The following is a 14,609-nucleotide window of genomic DNA, read 5'->3' as shown; positions in this document are numbered from 1 at the left end:
CATGGAGGCGAGAAGACAGTGGGATAATATATTTAAATTATTAAAGGAGAAAAACTACCAACCAAGAATTCTATATCCAGCAAAACTGTCCTTCAAAAATGAGGGAGAAATTAAAACATTTTCAGACAAAAAATCACTGAGAGAATTTGTGACCAAGATACCAGCTCTGCAAGAAATACTAAAGGGAACACTAGAGACAGATATGAAGACAGAAGAGAGAGGTGTGGAGAAGAGTGTAGAAAGAAAGACTATGAGTAAAGGTAAAAAGAAGGAAAATTAGATATGACATATAAAATCCAGAAGGCAAAATAGTAGAAGAAAGTACTATTCATGCAGTAATAACACTGAATGTTAATGGACTAAACTCTCCAATCAAAAGACATAGTCTGGCAGAATGGATTAAAAAACAGGACCCATCTATATGCTGTCTCTACTCAAAGGACATGAGGCCAAGGACACAAATGGACATTGACACACCAATGTTTATAGCAGCATTATTAACAATTACCAAGAGATGGAAACAGCCAAAATGTCCATCAACAGACAGTTGACTAAACAAACTGTGGCATTTACATAAGATGGAATATTATGCAGCTGTAAGACAGAATAAAGTTATGAAGTATGTAACAACATGAATGGACCTTAAGAACATTATGCTGAGTGTGATTAGCCAGAAACAAAAGGACAAATACCATATGGTCTCACTGATATGAACTGACATTAGTGAATAAACTTGGAATATTTCCTTGGTAACAGAGACCATCAGGAGATAGAAATAGGGTGAGATACTGGGTAATTGGAGCTGAAGGGATACAGATTGTGCAACTGGACTGAATATAAAAACTCAGAAATGGACAGCACAATACTACCTAACTGTAATGTAATTATGTTAAAACACTAAATGAAGCTGCATGTGAGAATGATAGAGGGAGGAGGGTTGGGGACATAAATGAAATCAGAAAGAAAGATAGATGGTAAAGATCAAGATGGTATAATCTAGGAATGCCTAGAGTGTATAATAATAGTGAAATGTGCAATGTACAAATTTTAAAAATGTTTTTGCCTGAGGAAGAACAAAGGAATGTCATTATTGCAGGGTGCTGAAAATAGATGATAATTAATACTTTAAAATGTCACCTTATGTGTGAGACTAAAGCAAAAAATGTTTATTTGTTACAAAATTTATATTTTGACTAGAGCATTTCCTAATATAACTCATGTAGATAGTTTGATTGAATGTCATAAGTACTTGGAATCTCAGGTAGCACATGAGATTTTGTTGGTTTGTCCAGAGTGATGCCCCTATGAATCCCAGAGTGATTTGATCAGTGACTGCAAAAGTATTTGCAAGCCTATGAATCCCAGAGTGATTTGATCAGTGACTGCAAAAGTATTTGCATTCGGGGAATGGTGAGAGTGGGGAGAAATTCAACTTCCCCAAGTTGAATTCTTGATATTCTCACAAGCAGTGTGGGCAACCAAAGCTAGAGGCTGAGGCCCCAGTCTTGAGATTTGTTCATATGAGACTTAACCCCACAAAGGATAGGTCAAGTCTACTTAAAATTTACCCCCAAGAGAGCCTCTTTTGTTGCTCAGATGTGGCCTCTCTCTCCAGCCAATATGATGAGCAGTCTCACCACCCGCCCCCTCTCTGCGTGGGACATGACTCCCAGGGGTGTGGACCTTCCTGGTAACGTGGGACAGAGATCCGGGAATGAGCTGAGACTCAGCATCAAGGGACTGAGAAAAACCCTAGAATGAGCTGAGAATTAACATCAAGGGATTGAGAGAACCTTCTCGACCAAAGGGGGAAGAGTGAAATGAGACTAAGTGTCAATGGCTGAGAGATTCCAAAGAGAGTCGAGAGGTTATCCTGGAGGTTATTCTTACACATTAAGTAGATATCACCTTGTTGTTCAAGATATAGTGGAGAGGCTGGAGGGAACTGCCTGAAAATGTAGAGCTGTGTTCCAGTAGCCATGTTCCTTGATGATGATTGAACAATGATATAGGTTTCACAATGAGACTCTGTGAATGTGAAAACCTTGTGTCTGATGCTCCTTTTAGCTACTATATCAACAGAAGAGTAGAACATATGGAATAAAAATAAATAACAGGGGGAATAAATGTTAAAATAAATTTAGTTTGAAATGTTAGTGGTAAATGAAAGCGAGGGGTAAGGGATATGGTATGTATAATCTTTTTTTTTCTCTGTTATCGTTTTATTTCTTTGTTGTTTTTTATTTCTTTTTCTAAATCGATGCAAATGTTCTAAGAAATGATGAATATGCAACTATGTGATGATATTAAGAATTATTGATTGTGTATGTAGAATGGAATAATATCTTTATGTTTTGTTAATTTTTTTAAATTAGTAAAACAAGTTAAAAAAAAAAAAAGAGAATAACCACGGAGCTAGAAGCTCTGGAATTGAACAGTGCCTGTGCCCCATGTGTGATGTCCGCATGTGACGTCAGACAAGTCACTTAATTCTTTGGCACCTCAGCATCCTCCTGATTTGGATTTCACAGGGTTTTTGTGACAATCAAGTGAGGTGGTGATTCTTAAAGCCCTCTGCTGGTTGTTATTTCCAGGCCTGGGAGTTAGCAGATTAAATAGGATTCTTTCAGTTGCAAGTGACAGAAAACCCAGCCCAAACTGGTCAATAAAAAGGGAATGCCCTGGCAGCTCACATTCTGAAAAGTCCTCGGAGAGTTCTCTAGCTTCAGTCTCAGCAGGAATCTGGGACTCAGGGTCACCAGGACCTAAAATCTGTGTTCATCTCCTGGCACTTCATTTGTATACACTTTCTTCTCAACCAGACTCTCCCCCCATTGCAACAGCCACACTCTAAACTTCCGTCTTTCCAGTTGACACTCCATGGGAAAGAGAGAGAGAGCCTCTTCCCAATCACTCGGGTCAAACCCTAGGGTTAGTTCCTTCTGATCCAGATTAGCTTTTCTTGCATCATCATCACCATGGTCACTGGTGCTTGAGAAAGGGTGGTTTCTGCAGAGCAAGATTTGGTGCAGCTGTTGGAGCAAGGTGACAGATGCTTGGCAGCCAGAGGACCAGATGTGTGCCACAGGAGATTTGGGGTCTACACTGACTCGGTCGTGACTCTCAGTGTGACCTTCAGCAAACCCTGGGCTCCCAGGGCCTCACTTCCTCACTCCCCAAATGGAGTTTGAGCTCAAGTGGTCTCTCAGCATCTTTCTGGCCTCAGCTCTAGAGTCTCCCCTTGAATGGATCCTAGCCTGTGCTCCCTCGCCCCTGAAACTTTATTTCCTGATTGAATATTCCTGCCTTCTGGTCATGGTCAGCTGAGCTGTCCCCTCTTTCCAACATTATTAAAGATCCCAGCTGCCACCAGCTCCTGGTTGGACCTACACATGCCCCCAGCTGGAGGAGGGAGGTCTGAGAGCTCCTGGCTCCGGCCTAATGCAGTTCTTCATCCATTTATCTCCGGAGCTGTCTGTCCTCGTATCTTCCCTGAGGAGTTCGCTGCTGGCTCACAGGCCCTGGGGGTGTGGGGTGGGATGGGGGGTAGACACTGGTTGCTCAAAAGAGGACACGCTGCTGCGGGCTGGATCAGGGAAGGCTTCCCAGATCTGAACTGGACCATGAGCCCCTGAAGGAATTTGAATAGATGGAGATCAGGAGGAGGGCCATCCAGGCAGGGCAGTAGTGTGACCAAACTGCTGGAACAAAGGGAGCGCCATCTGCCCTGAGCAGAGCGTTGGCCCTCCTGCGGCTGCTGGGGCCGGCGAGTGGGGAAGCGGGAAACGGGGACCTGCTGAAGCAGTGGCATAAACCCCGAGTTGCGCGACATGGTGGCAGTTTGTAAAGCTTAAACTGCCATCGGGACACTTCTAACGTCCCAAACTCACTAGCCCTTGGTAGAAACTAAAGGGTAGACTTCTGGGCTTCCCATGACCTTCTGGGTAAATTCCAAACTCAGCCCAGCTTTTGAGGCCTGTCACGATTGGGCCCATCCAAAGTTCTCTCCCATCACTTCCCCAATCGCCCCCTTCCCTGGCCTTCCCAACCTGGGTGAAAGACCCTTTTCGGTGCTCCTGAACTAGCGCTGCTTACCTCTCTTAAAGCATCTTTTACCCTCATTACCTCCTGCATTTGACTATAACTTTGAGAATAAATCCTGTGTCCTTTAGCCCTGTGCCTGACAGACATAGTTGATATTTAATTTATTGAAGGAAATGAATATTGAACTAAGTGAAGATTTGAATTTGCATTTGAAGTAAGGAAACTTTCCTCTGAGCTTAAGAAGGAAATCCCAGGTTGTTATGGGCTTGGGCAGCTCTACCCTTAGGGTGCCCAGTGGGTGGTAAGCCACTGGGGTGCAGAAGAGGACCGTTTATTAACCGTCTCTCTCTGGGCATGCTCAGTTGCATTTCACAGGTAAGAGAAGCTGAGCTCAGAGAGGGCATTTGAGTGGCCTGGTAGCATACAGCTAAGTGGGAAAACCAGGATTTGGACCCTGAACTGACTCTAAAAACAGTCCTCATCATTTATCCAGTCTTCTAATGCATGTGTTGTTTTCAGTGTTCATCCATTTATTTACTCAACAAATGTTCATGAAGCATTTTTTTCATGTGCCTACACACATATAGCAGTGAACCAGACCAGCAGTCTCTGCCCTCAGGAAACTTCATTCTAAGAGGCAGTGACTAGATCGGTGTTAGGAAGCGGTTTAAGCCTCGATGGGGCTGAGGCTGGGGGTGGGGTGGGGACTGGCCCCTGTGAGGTCCCTTTGAGGCCAAGTCTGTGGTTTGTAGCCCCACGCAAAGAGCACACCTGTCCAGATCTCTTCCCAGCATGGGCCAGCCTCTGTTTTGCAACCAGATCAACTGGCTGTGGTCTTTTCCCAGGTTTGGTCGCAGGCGTGTGATCATCAAAAAGGGGCAGAGGGGCAACAGCTTTTATTTAATCTACCTGGGCACTGTCGCAGTGACTGAGGATGAGGACGGTAGCAGCGCCTTCCTGGACCCCTACCCGAGGTTGCTGCAAAAGGGCAGCTCTTTTGGGGTGAGCACTGGGGGAAGGGCCGGGCTTCTTGGGGTGGGGCTGGGGGTGTGACAGGATGCCCCCTCCTACTGCACACTCTATGCAGGTCACTGCCCCAGCAGGGGCCCCAGCGCTGGCCCCTGCCCCTGCCCCTGCCCAGGGAGATGGGCCAGATACTTTCCGAAGCTGAGCTCTCTGCAGAATGTTTGGGAATTATATCCCCTGAATAACCCTTTAGCGAGGTAGTGACTCCACCGTGTGCGTGTGGTCTCTCCAGCCTTCCCTCCTCTGGCTCACTCGGATCTGTTGGCTCTTTTTCTAAGAGGGAGGCAAATGGGCCCACAGTAGGAAGGAATGAGCAGGCAGCACCGAGGGGCCAGGGAACTGCAGTCTGAGCAGGAGAGATTCAAAGAAGCAAAGCTACAGGGTGGAAATTGGGGGTGGCGCCTCACTTGCCCTTGCCCTTGTCCATCTAACAGGAAATGGCCTTTCTGAATTCTTCAATAAGGAGGTCCACTGTGGTTTGCATGGAAGAAACAGAGCTCTTGGTTGTCGACAAGGAGGATTTCTTTACTTACAAGCTGGACCTGGAAGTTCAAAAGATTACTCAGTATCAGTTTGAATTTTTTAGGTAACCCCATCATCAGTCAGCATATTTTCCCCGCTGTGTGTCTATTAGGAACTTGACTTTGTCCTAATCCCAGTGGTAAACTTACTAAATGCTGTGCTGTCTGCTTGGAGGGCATGTAGGCTTACACGCCCACTCCCATCCTTGCCTTTTCTGTCTGCGAACTCCTGCTGCTCCTTCCAGTGTCAGCTCACATATCACCTCCTTGTGGGATAATAGTAAGAGAAATCACTAACATTTACCGAGCACTTGCTGGGCCAGGCAGGATGCTTAGAACTTCGTAAGACTCATCTCACTGCATCTCATGTTCAATCCCATGAGTTGTTTCTCTTATTTCCCCCAATTTATAGATGAGAAAACCAAGGCGTAGGATGACGATGTGCCCAGAATGTCCCATTCAGAAGTCTCTGGGCTTGGCCACCTTGCCTCACCAACCAGCCCACCCACCCTGACCCATCATTGGCTCCTGGAGCACCCTATGTTTCTTTAGGGCCCATATCCAAGCCACGACTCTTGTTCCATAACCATTTCTTTACTGTCTATTTCTCTATCAGGCAGTAAGCAATATGGCAGCAGGGAAGAGATCTTTTTCACCAATGTCATCCCCTCTGGTCACAGTGTCTGGCCAATAGAGAATCTCAACAAATACTTACTGAATAGATGAATACAGGGTCCAAATAATTGCGTCCATATGTGGGTCAGAAAGTTAGCACCTTAATTATGAGTACCTTATTTAATGAACCAAAAAGCAGAACTGGTGGATAGCAAAAAGATTTTTTGAGGACTTTACTTACATGAAAAGCTGTGTCAAGGATATACAAACTAATTTCACTTAATTATTATTTAGCTACTTGCCTTTATGAAAAAGAGTAAAAATCAAATGAAGTATCTGCACCGGCACTGAAAGTGCAGGCTGTAGGGTGCACAATGATTGATGGGCGGGGGTTCTGGCTGCCATGGGCTGGAGCCGAGAGGGCACGCTTCAGGAAGGAGATGAAACCTGGGAAAAGGTGGATTTAATCCCAAAGGGAAGAGCAGATTTTTTTTTTTTTCACACAGTGGGAATGTACGAGAAGATCTTAGCTCTTAGGCTTCTCAGCAGTGTGACCCAAGACAGGTCACTTCACTTCTCGGAGCCTCGGTCTCCTGCTCTATAAAATGGGGCTAATGATACACTAGCTCCCCAAGGAGGTGATCTAGGGGAGTTCGTGGCCCAGTGCTTGGCACAGCCACTGCTGTGGTTGCCTGCTTTCCTTCCTGAGTCTCCAGACCGTTCTCCTCTGAACCCTGTGCTGACCCTGTTCCCTTTTGGTGCCCGAAGCTCGCAATCTTCTGGAATTGCCTGTGAGGGAAAGCAAGCCCAGGAATGGAGGAGTTCAAGGTCAGAGGAAGGGGCTGTCCTTCCAGGGTAAAAAGAGGAGAGGCTGGGCATGCCCACACTTCCCAGGTCCAGAGCTGAGTATTTGGAGCCAATAGGTCAGAGGGAGACCGAGTGAGCTGTCCCAACAAAAGGGCAAGGCAGGAGGGCCAGAGGGTGAGGGACTCGCAGCATCTTCCTTGGGAGGGGACAACCTGGTGAGCCGCAAGGTGGGTGGGGAGCAGGGGAAAGGCCCCCGGATGGAGGAGCGGCCCAGAGGCTGGATTACTCCAGGTGGATTTGAGAAGCACCAAAGAGGGGAGCTCAGCTTGAGGGGAGAGCCTGGAGAAGAGGGCAGAGGGAGTGATGGATGGTGCTGACGTGATAGGAGATTGGCTATTGCCTAGAGTAGGGACATCTTCCATCCCAGGGACTTTCAAGAGTAGAAGAGCATGTTTCCTTTCTGGAAACTACTAAGAGCCAGGAAGCTTCTGCTATGCCATGGAGGGTGATGAATTCTAACAGGCTTTTCCTTCCAGGAAAATGGAGCTGTTTCAGTCCTGGTCCAAAGAGAAGCTCTGGCAGCTGGTGGCCCTGGGGAAGATGGAGACGTTCTCTTATGGACAGCTGATAACAAAAGACTTCGTAGAGTCCCCCTTCATCATGTTTGTCAGCAAGGTGAGAGATCTCTGGGGATGGGCAGGGAGAAGCTGAGAAGAGCACGCGTAGTACAAGGTCCTGTGGCCAGACAGCTGGTTCAAGCTCTGTGCTGCAAAGGGTCCTCACTGCAGGATGAGCGACACGCTGTGGTCTGCCTCCCTAGCAGGGCTGCTGTGAACTTTTACACAGCTATTAGTGTACAAAGAGGGTCAAAGCTCCCCTCCATGGGCTTATATATATGTTTATTTATGTACAGATGTGTATTTAAATTATGCATTTGTTTCTTGAATCTTGATTGCAGATCACTTAACAAAATCTTCAAATGATAAAAGTTATATGACCACATTATAAAGCTTTCTGGAGAGAGGAAAGGAATCACCTATAAGCTCATCACCTCAGCACAGATTTTCAAAAATGGACTCATTTAGTGTCGTCATTTTTATGGCGCCTGAAACAAGTCGTTTTCCAAAATGAGGGATCTATTTTATCTTGATTCTGGCGATGTACAACTCAGCCAATGCCACACTGCTGTTGGTCATGCAAGACTGTTTTTAAAAAGTTTGGTGATTCAATAGATGGCAGCTGCTTCCTCACTGAGGGCTTTTTTTTTTTATTGCTAGTGAGATTGATCATGTTTGCTATCGAAATTTTGTCTTTGTGAATTGCTTGATGTCTTTTTGCCAACTTCTCTGTTGGTTGACAAGGAAAAGAAGAGCTCACATTTATTGAGTGCTTACTGTATACCAGGCTGTGTGTGTGTGTGTGTGTGTGTGCATGTGTGTTATTCTGGATTAGTCCCAGAGAAGAGAAGCAATTGTAGCTAATTGCAGTAGAAAGGGATTTATTATGGGTGTCAAATGGCAAACAGGTATACTTGGCCAGGAGGTCTGAAGAAACAGACCCACAGCTGAAAATGACTCTCAAATGACTCCAAATTACCAGATCTGAGCTGCTGCGCCCCCTGCCGTGTTCAGGAAGCTGCCTGGGGAAGTAGAAGCCGCTTCTGCAGCCACCGTTCCCAGCCCCTAAAGCCTTGCCCAAGTGTGTCAGATTAGTGGAACCCAAATCACAGCCGGAACCGAGCTGCAAGGGAGCTTGGCAAATACAATGTTTTGCATCCAGCCTCACCCTTAAAGGGGATTGGATGTCCAGCATCTGACCCAGAGGAGGGTGGGGGATGAGGTCATCGCCAGCTCAGGGTAATTGTGGGAAGCCAGGTGTTTACATGTAAATTTGGAGAATCTGATGGTCACCTGAGGAAAGGTGGGGGAGGGGTCAGAGGAGGAATTGTTAGTGGAGAGCCCTATATGCCTGGCTAGATAATTTGCAATTCCTTTTCCTCCCTGGCAGCTGCTCCCTCTTTCCTAAAATTTTGGGGGTGATCACCTCCAAATCCATGAAATGCCATGTGCTCCCCAATTTAATTCTAAGCTGTTTTGATACTATAGTGCCAGGAAAGATTGGGGCAGAGGTTTGGGGGTGGGGTGGGGACGTGGGACAGAAGCTCAAGACATCCTCGAATCAGCTTGATGATTAAATTCTGACCAGCAGAAAATGGGAGATGGTTCTTAATCTGTTTTAGCCTCTACTTCTGTAAATTGGGACCACTCGTCCTATAAAATCTGGGAAGGATGCGAATTTATTCAATTAACATTCATCCTCTAGCCTCTTGATTCTGAATGTGGCTGGACCAGCAGCTTTAGTATCACCTGGGAACTCATTAAAAATGCAAATCATTGGACCCACCTGAGCCCTATTGAATGCAAAACTCTGGGAGGAAGGAGGGCTCAATAAGGTGGTTTAACAAGTTCCCCAGGTGATTCTGTTGTGCACTGTGGTAGTTAGATTCAGGTGTCAACTTGTCCAGGTGAAGGTGCCTAGTTCTATTGCTGTGGATATGAGCCAATGGCACGTGAACCTCATCTGTTGCTGATTATATCTGCAGTCAGCTGAGAGGCGTGCCTGCTGCAGTGAATGATGTTGATTTAATTGGCTGGTGCTTAAATGAGAGAGCTCAACATAGCACAGCAAAAGCAGCTCAGCATACCTCATCCCAGCACTCAGCTTAGCCCAGGCCTTTAGAGATACAGAAAGGAATCACCCTGGGGAAAGCTGCTGGAGCCCAGAGGCCTGGAGAGAAGGCCAGCAGAGATTGCCCTGTGCCTTCCCATGTAAGAAAGAACCTCAGTTGAAAGTTAGTTGCCTTTCCTCTGAAGAACTATATGTTAACCAAATAAATCCCGTTTTATTGAAAGCCAATCCGTTTCTGGTGTGTGCTGTATTCTGGCAGCTAGCAAACTAGAACATGCAATAAAGTTAGAAAATCCCTGATCCTGAGGGAGGGGTCATCAAACTTGGGGAAGCATAAAAAACACTGAGGGTGCTTTAAAAAAAAAAATAGCAGTCTCACACCAGAGACTATAATTCATTAGCTCTGGAAACTGCATTTGCGTAAGTGCCCCCAGGTAGTTGTAATACAGGGGTGCTTGCCCTTCATGCTGAGAAAAACAATACAAATGTCACAAGTCTACAGCTAGTTGTGGGCCTCTTCAGGCCGGCAGAGGTTCTGTTTATCCCTTATTGTGTTTATTCATGTGAAGATTGTACATAAAAATTCAGATTTCTGGCTTCTTTTGAAAATTTTGAAAATTCCGAGGATCAGGAAACCCCAGGCTGTATTCTGATGTGGCTCCCTCTGACTGGAGTAGAAGAGAATCTGCTCCCTCTAAAGATACTGTTCCTTCTTTTTCTTTTTCCATTTTATTTCCTGCCTGGCGAGTGTCTTTGAATAGTTCTCTGGGAAGGAGAACGGGCTGTCCTGACTCCTGTAGTTCAGTCGTATCGCCACGAGAGGGCGAGGTCAGCCGCGGGAGGCTGAGCGTCCACGAGACTCCAGAGAGCTGGAAAACATGATTTCCTGCTGGCATTACAAATAAATAATTACTGCTCTAAAATCAACGCATTTTGAACACTTTATCATTCGGAGAATTTCACATAGTGAAATTTTTTTCTGCACAGATTCAGATGCAGTTAAAGACCACGAGAGACTTTCCAAGAGGAAACTGTGGTAGGGTGTATTTCTCTAGCATCTGCTTCTGTTCCTAGTTGATAAATACGTATTGAATGAACGTGGAATAAAGCTCCAAGCTCCATGCCTGGCATATAATAAGGTCTTGTTAAATGTTTGTTCTCTCCTCTTTTCCCTTCTTTTCCTTCCACTTCAACAGTAATCTATCTTGGACCTTAGCCCTTTATAATGTTTCTTAGAACACCTCCTAAAAAAGGGTAAGATTTTATGAAGATATGAAATGAAAGGGAAAATATGTCTTTCTTGCCTTTCACATTAGCAAGATTGAAAGGATTGTGCAAACCCCATGTTAGCGAGGATGTATTATAAGGGGCTCTGTTATGCACTGTTGGAGAGAGTGTAAATCGTGATGACTTTTCTGGAGGGCAGTTTGGCAATCTATATCAAAATTTAAAACACGCATACCTCTAGGAATTAATCTCAAGGAGATAATCAAACATGGGTATTATGTTAGGATAAATTCGTTTATGCTGCAATTAGAGTGATCCTCAAATCTCCGATTTATTTTACAGATTTGTTCCTTGCTCACACTACTTGTCTATGTCAGGTCAGCAGGGGGCTTTTCTCTTTATGGTCACTCAGGGACTCAAGCACTGGAGACCTTTTTTTGACCTACATTTCTATGGTCAACATGGCAGGGGAGGGGAATGTTGAGAATCAAGCACTGGCTTTTTTTTTTTTTAATTAATTTTTAATTAAAAAAAACAACAAACTCAAACATTCTTAACAAATGATCATTCCATTCTACATATATTATCAGTAATTCATAATATCATCACATTGTTGCACATCCATCATCATCATTTCCTAGGACACTTGCATCAATTCAGAAAAAAAGACAACAGAAAAAACTCATACATATCATACCCCTGACTCCTCCCCTTCATCGATCACCAGCAGTTCAATCTACTAAATTTATTTTAATATTTGTTAAATAAATAACATATTATTGATTTTTATGCCGTTTGTTTTACTTGTCTGTTGATAACGTAGGTAAAAGGAGCATCGGACACAAGGTTTTCACAATCACACAGTCACATTGGGAAAGCTATATCATTATACAATCGTCTTCAAGAAACATGGCTACTGGGACATAGCTCTACATTTTCAGGCAGTTCCCTCCAGCCTCTCCATTACATCTTGACTAACAAGGTGATATCTATTTAATGTGTAAGAATAACCTCCAAGATGACCTTTTGACTCTATTTGGAATCTCTCAGCTGTTGACACTTTTTTTTGTCCATTGACACTTTATTTTGTCAAGCACTGGCTTTTAAAGCCCCTTTCCTAAGGCAAATCACTTTCCTAAGATTTCATTGGTCAAAGCAAGTAGGAAAGCCATCCCTAATTAAAAGGGGGAAAAGTACATTCCTGCAGTGTGCCTGGGAGAATTTGAATATCTGAAAACTGCTTTCATAACCACCATAGGCATTAACAAATGTGTACAAAAATATTAGTTAAAATTGCTCTCCACTACAGATCACAGAAACCTTTGCCATGGTTTATGAATAGTGATTTATTTTTCTCATGCAGTAGCCTAGAATTAAGCAGTCCAGGGCTAGAATAGCTGATCTAGGAAGTTAATAAATACCCAAGCCCCCTCTAGCTTCTTCCCTTATCATCCATAGTTTATGGGTTTCATCCTAATGGTCACAATATGGCAGTTCTACCTCCAGCCATCACGTGTGAGTTTCAGGCAGAGGGAAGGACAAAAGACAGGTATCAACCATGTTTCATCCGGCAATCTTCCACTTATATCTCATTGGCTGACTGCGTAACTGCCACCCCCACAACAGGAGAGTCTGGGGAGGTGGTGAGTTTTGTTTTGTTTTGTTTGGCTGGGGATTTTGCCGTCCTGAACAAAATAAGAGTTGTATGTAATATCAATAAATTAGGAACAACTAAATATCAATCTTGAAAAATATTTTCTTGAGGTACAACTTATATGCAGTAAAGAACTCAAATCTAAACTTGACAGCTTAAACTGAATTTGTACATTGTATGCTCTTGTGTAGCCATCACCCAAATCAAGATAAGAACATTTCCAGCACCCCAGAAGGCTCCCTTGTGCCCCTTCCCAAACAAAATCCCCCCACAAACATAACGACTATTCTGACGTCTGTGACCACGGATCACTTTTGCCTGTTCTTGAACTTCATATAAATGGAATCATACAGTGTTTGTTCTTTGTGTCTGACTTCTTTTGCTCAACTGATCGTTATTTTTAACTTAAAATAAATTGTAGTGAACATACGCTAATAAATTATAATGAACATACTCTAAGAACAATGATGTAGTACCATATGATTTGATATGAAAAGATGACCTTGGTATATTACTGAGTTAAAGTTATAAGAGTCTGTTTTATATAAATTGTCTCAGTTATGAAAAACTGTATATAACCAGTTTGTATATTCATAGAGAAAAGTTTGACATAATGTTCACCAAAATGCTACTACTAGTTGTTTCTGGAGGTTAGGGCTGGCATAGTTTTAACATTCTCGGTGTTCTTCTGTCCAGTTTGAGTATTTTATTTTTGCTTTTAAGTTTGGAATAATTTTAAACTTATAGAAAAGTTGCAGGAGTGTTACAGAGAACTCCTGTATAACCTCGTCCCCAATTCACCAATTGTTAACATTTTGCCACATTTGCTTTAATATATATTTTTTGCCTAAATAATGTGAGAGTATGTAGCATTCATCAGACATATTTAACCTATATACTTAATTATTTTCTAAGATCAGAAATTAACCACAGAATAATTCTCAAAACCCAGAAATTTAACATTGCTACTATAATCTACAGTCCATAATCAACTTTACCAGTTCTTCCAATGATGTCCTGTAGGTGGATTTTTTCCCCCAGTGCCAGCATTATTATTTAAATCTCATGCCTCTTTAGCTAATTGAATTTTTTATTATTAGTTGGCAACATTTTCATAATAGAGGGGAAAAAAAAAAGAGAGAAAAGAACCTAAAACCACTCCCATTAAGCAAGTAAAATAAACTGGCCTAAGATGCAATCAAGAGAGCTCATCTCTAAACCTGGGCTGGGTTAACTCTCCCGTGTGTGCCTTTCTTGCATCCAGGGCAGCTGTGAAGTTCTGCGGCTGATAGATCTCGGGTCCTCTCCTTCCTACTACAAGTGGATCCAGCAGCATCTGGAGTTTCTAGACAACAAGTCTCTGAAGACCCCCTTCACTGGTAAGTAGGCAGCATGGCAAAGGGGCGCCTCTAGTGTGAGTTCCCAGCCTAGAGAGTCTTAAAATCTAGAGCTCCAGGGGCCTGGCAGCATTTCTGATTTGATCCCTTCAACCAACTGTGGAAGCCTGGTCCACAAAGCCCTGCGAGCTTAGGTACCTGCCTCCCTCTCCACCTCCTTTCTTTTTAAAATTAAAGAAACTGGGTTTACAGAACAATCCTGCAGAAAGTAAAGGCTTCCCTATCCACCCTAATATGAACACCTTCATTGGTGTGGTACATGCGTTACAATTGATGAAAGCGCATATTTATAATTATATTATTAACAATAGTCCGTGGTTTCACTTAGGACTTGTGCAGTTCCATAGAATTTTTTTTCTCTAATTTTTACTCAACCTCCTTTTAAGCCCTTTCTCCTTCTCCCATGGGGCCATCTCTTCCTTGCCTCTTTGCTTTCACACATGCTTCCCCCACCCCCAACCCCCTTTTTTTTGTAGCCCACCTCTCTTCTGCTTTCAGATCTTAGGCCCAGTGTCCCTTCCCCAGAGAAGTCTTCCCGATTTCTCCTGTTCGTCAGCATCCTCCATCCCCCGTTATATCCCATCCAGGTATCCTGCATTTCTCTTCAGTGGTATTTAATCCCCACAGAAG

The 14,609-nt window shown here is 43.8% G+C and overlaps 1 protein-coding gene across 5 annotated transcripts in view; it reads left to right on the top strand.

Annotated features, from left to right (window-relative positions):
* The window catches only part of CNBD2 (cyclic nucleotide binding domain containing 2), a 167,010-nt gene that overhangs the window by 84,485 nt on the left and 67,916 nt on the right, over window positions 1-14,609 (top strand). For 4 of the 5 annotated variants that reach the window (XM_077169903.1, XM_077169919.1, XM_077169936.1 and 1 more), the window contains 4 exons: window positions 4,890-5,046; window positions 5,505-5,656; window positions 7,550-7,688; window positions 13,847-13,961. In XM_077169903.1, the coding sequence (XP_077026018.1) occupies window positions 4,890-5,046; window positions 5,505-5,656; window positions 7,550-7,688; window positions 13,847-13,961 (563 nt within the window). The remainder of the gene's footprint in view (window positions 1-4,889; window positions 5,047-5,504; window positions 5,657-7,549; window positions 7,689-13,846; window positions 13,962-14,609) is intronic. The other variant, XM_077169912.1, reaches the window with a different exon arrangement.

Source organism: Tamandua tetradactyla, chromosome 1, assembly GCF_023851605.1.
Source record: "Tamandua tetradactyla isolate mTamTet1 chromosome 1, mTamTet1.pri, whole genome shotgun sequence".
In the NCBI taxonomy this organism is placed as follows: domain Eukaryota; kingdom Metazoa; phylum Chordata; class Mammalia; order Pilosa; family Myrmecophagidae; genus Tamandua; species Tamandua tetradactyla.
Note: the sequence above shows the minus strand (reverse complement) of the source record. Positions and strands in the feature narration are given on the sequence as shown.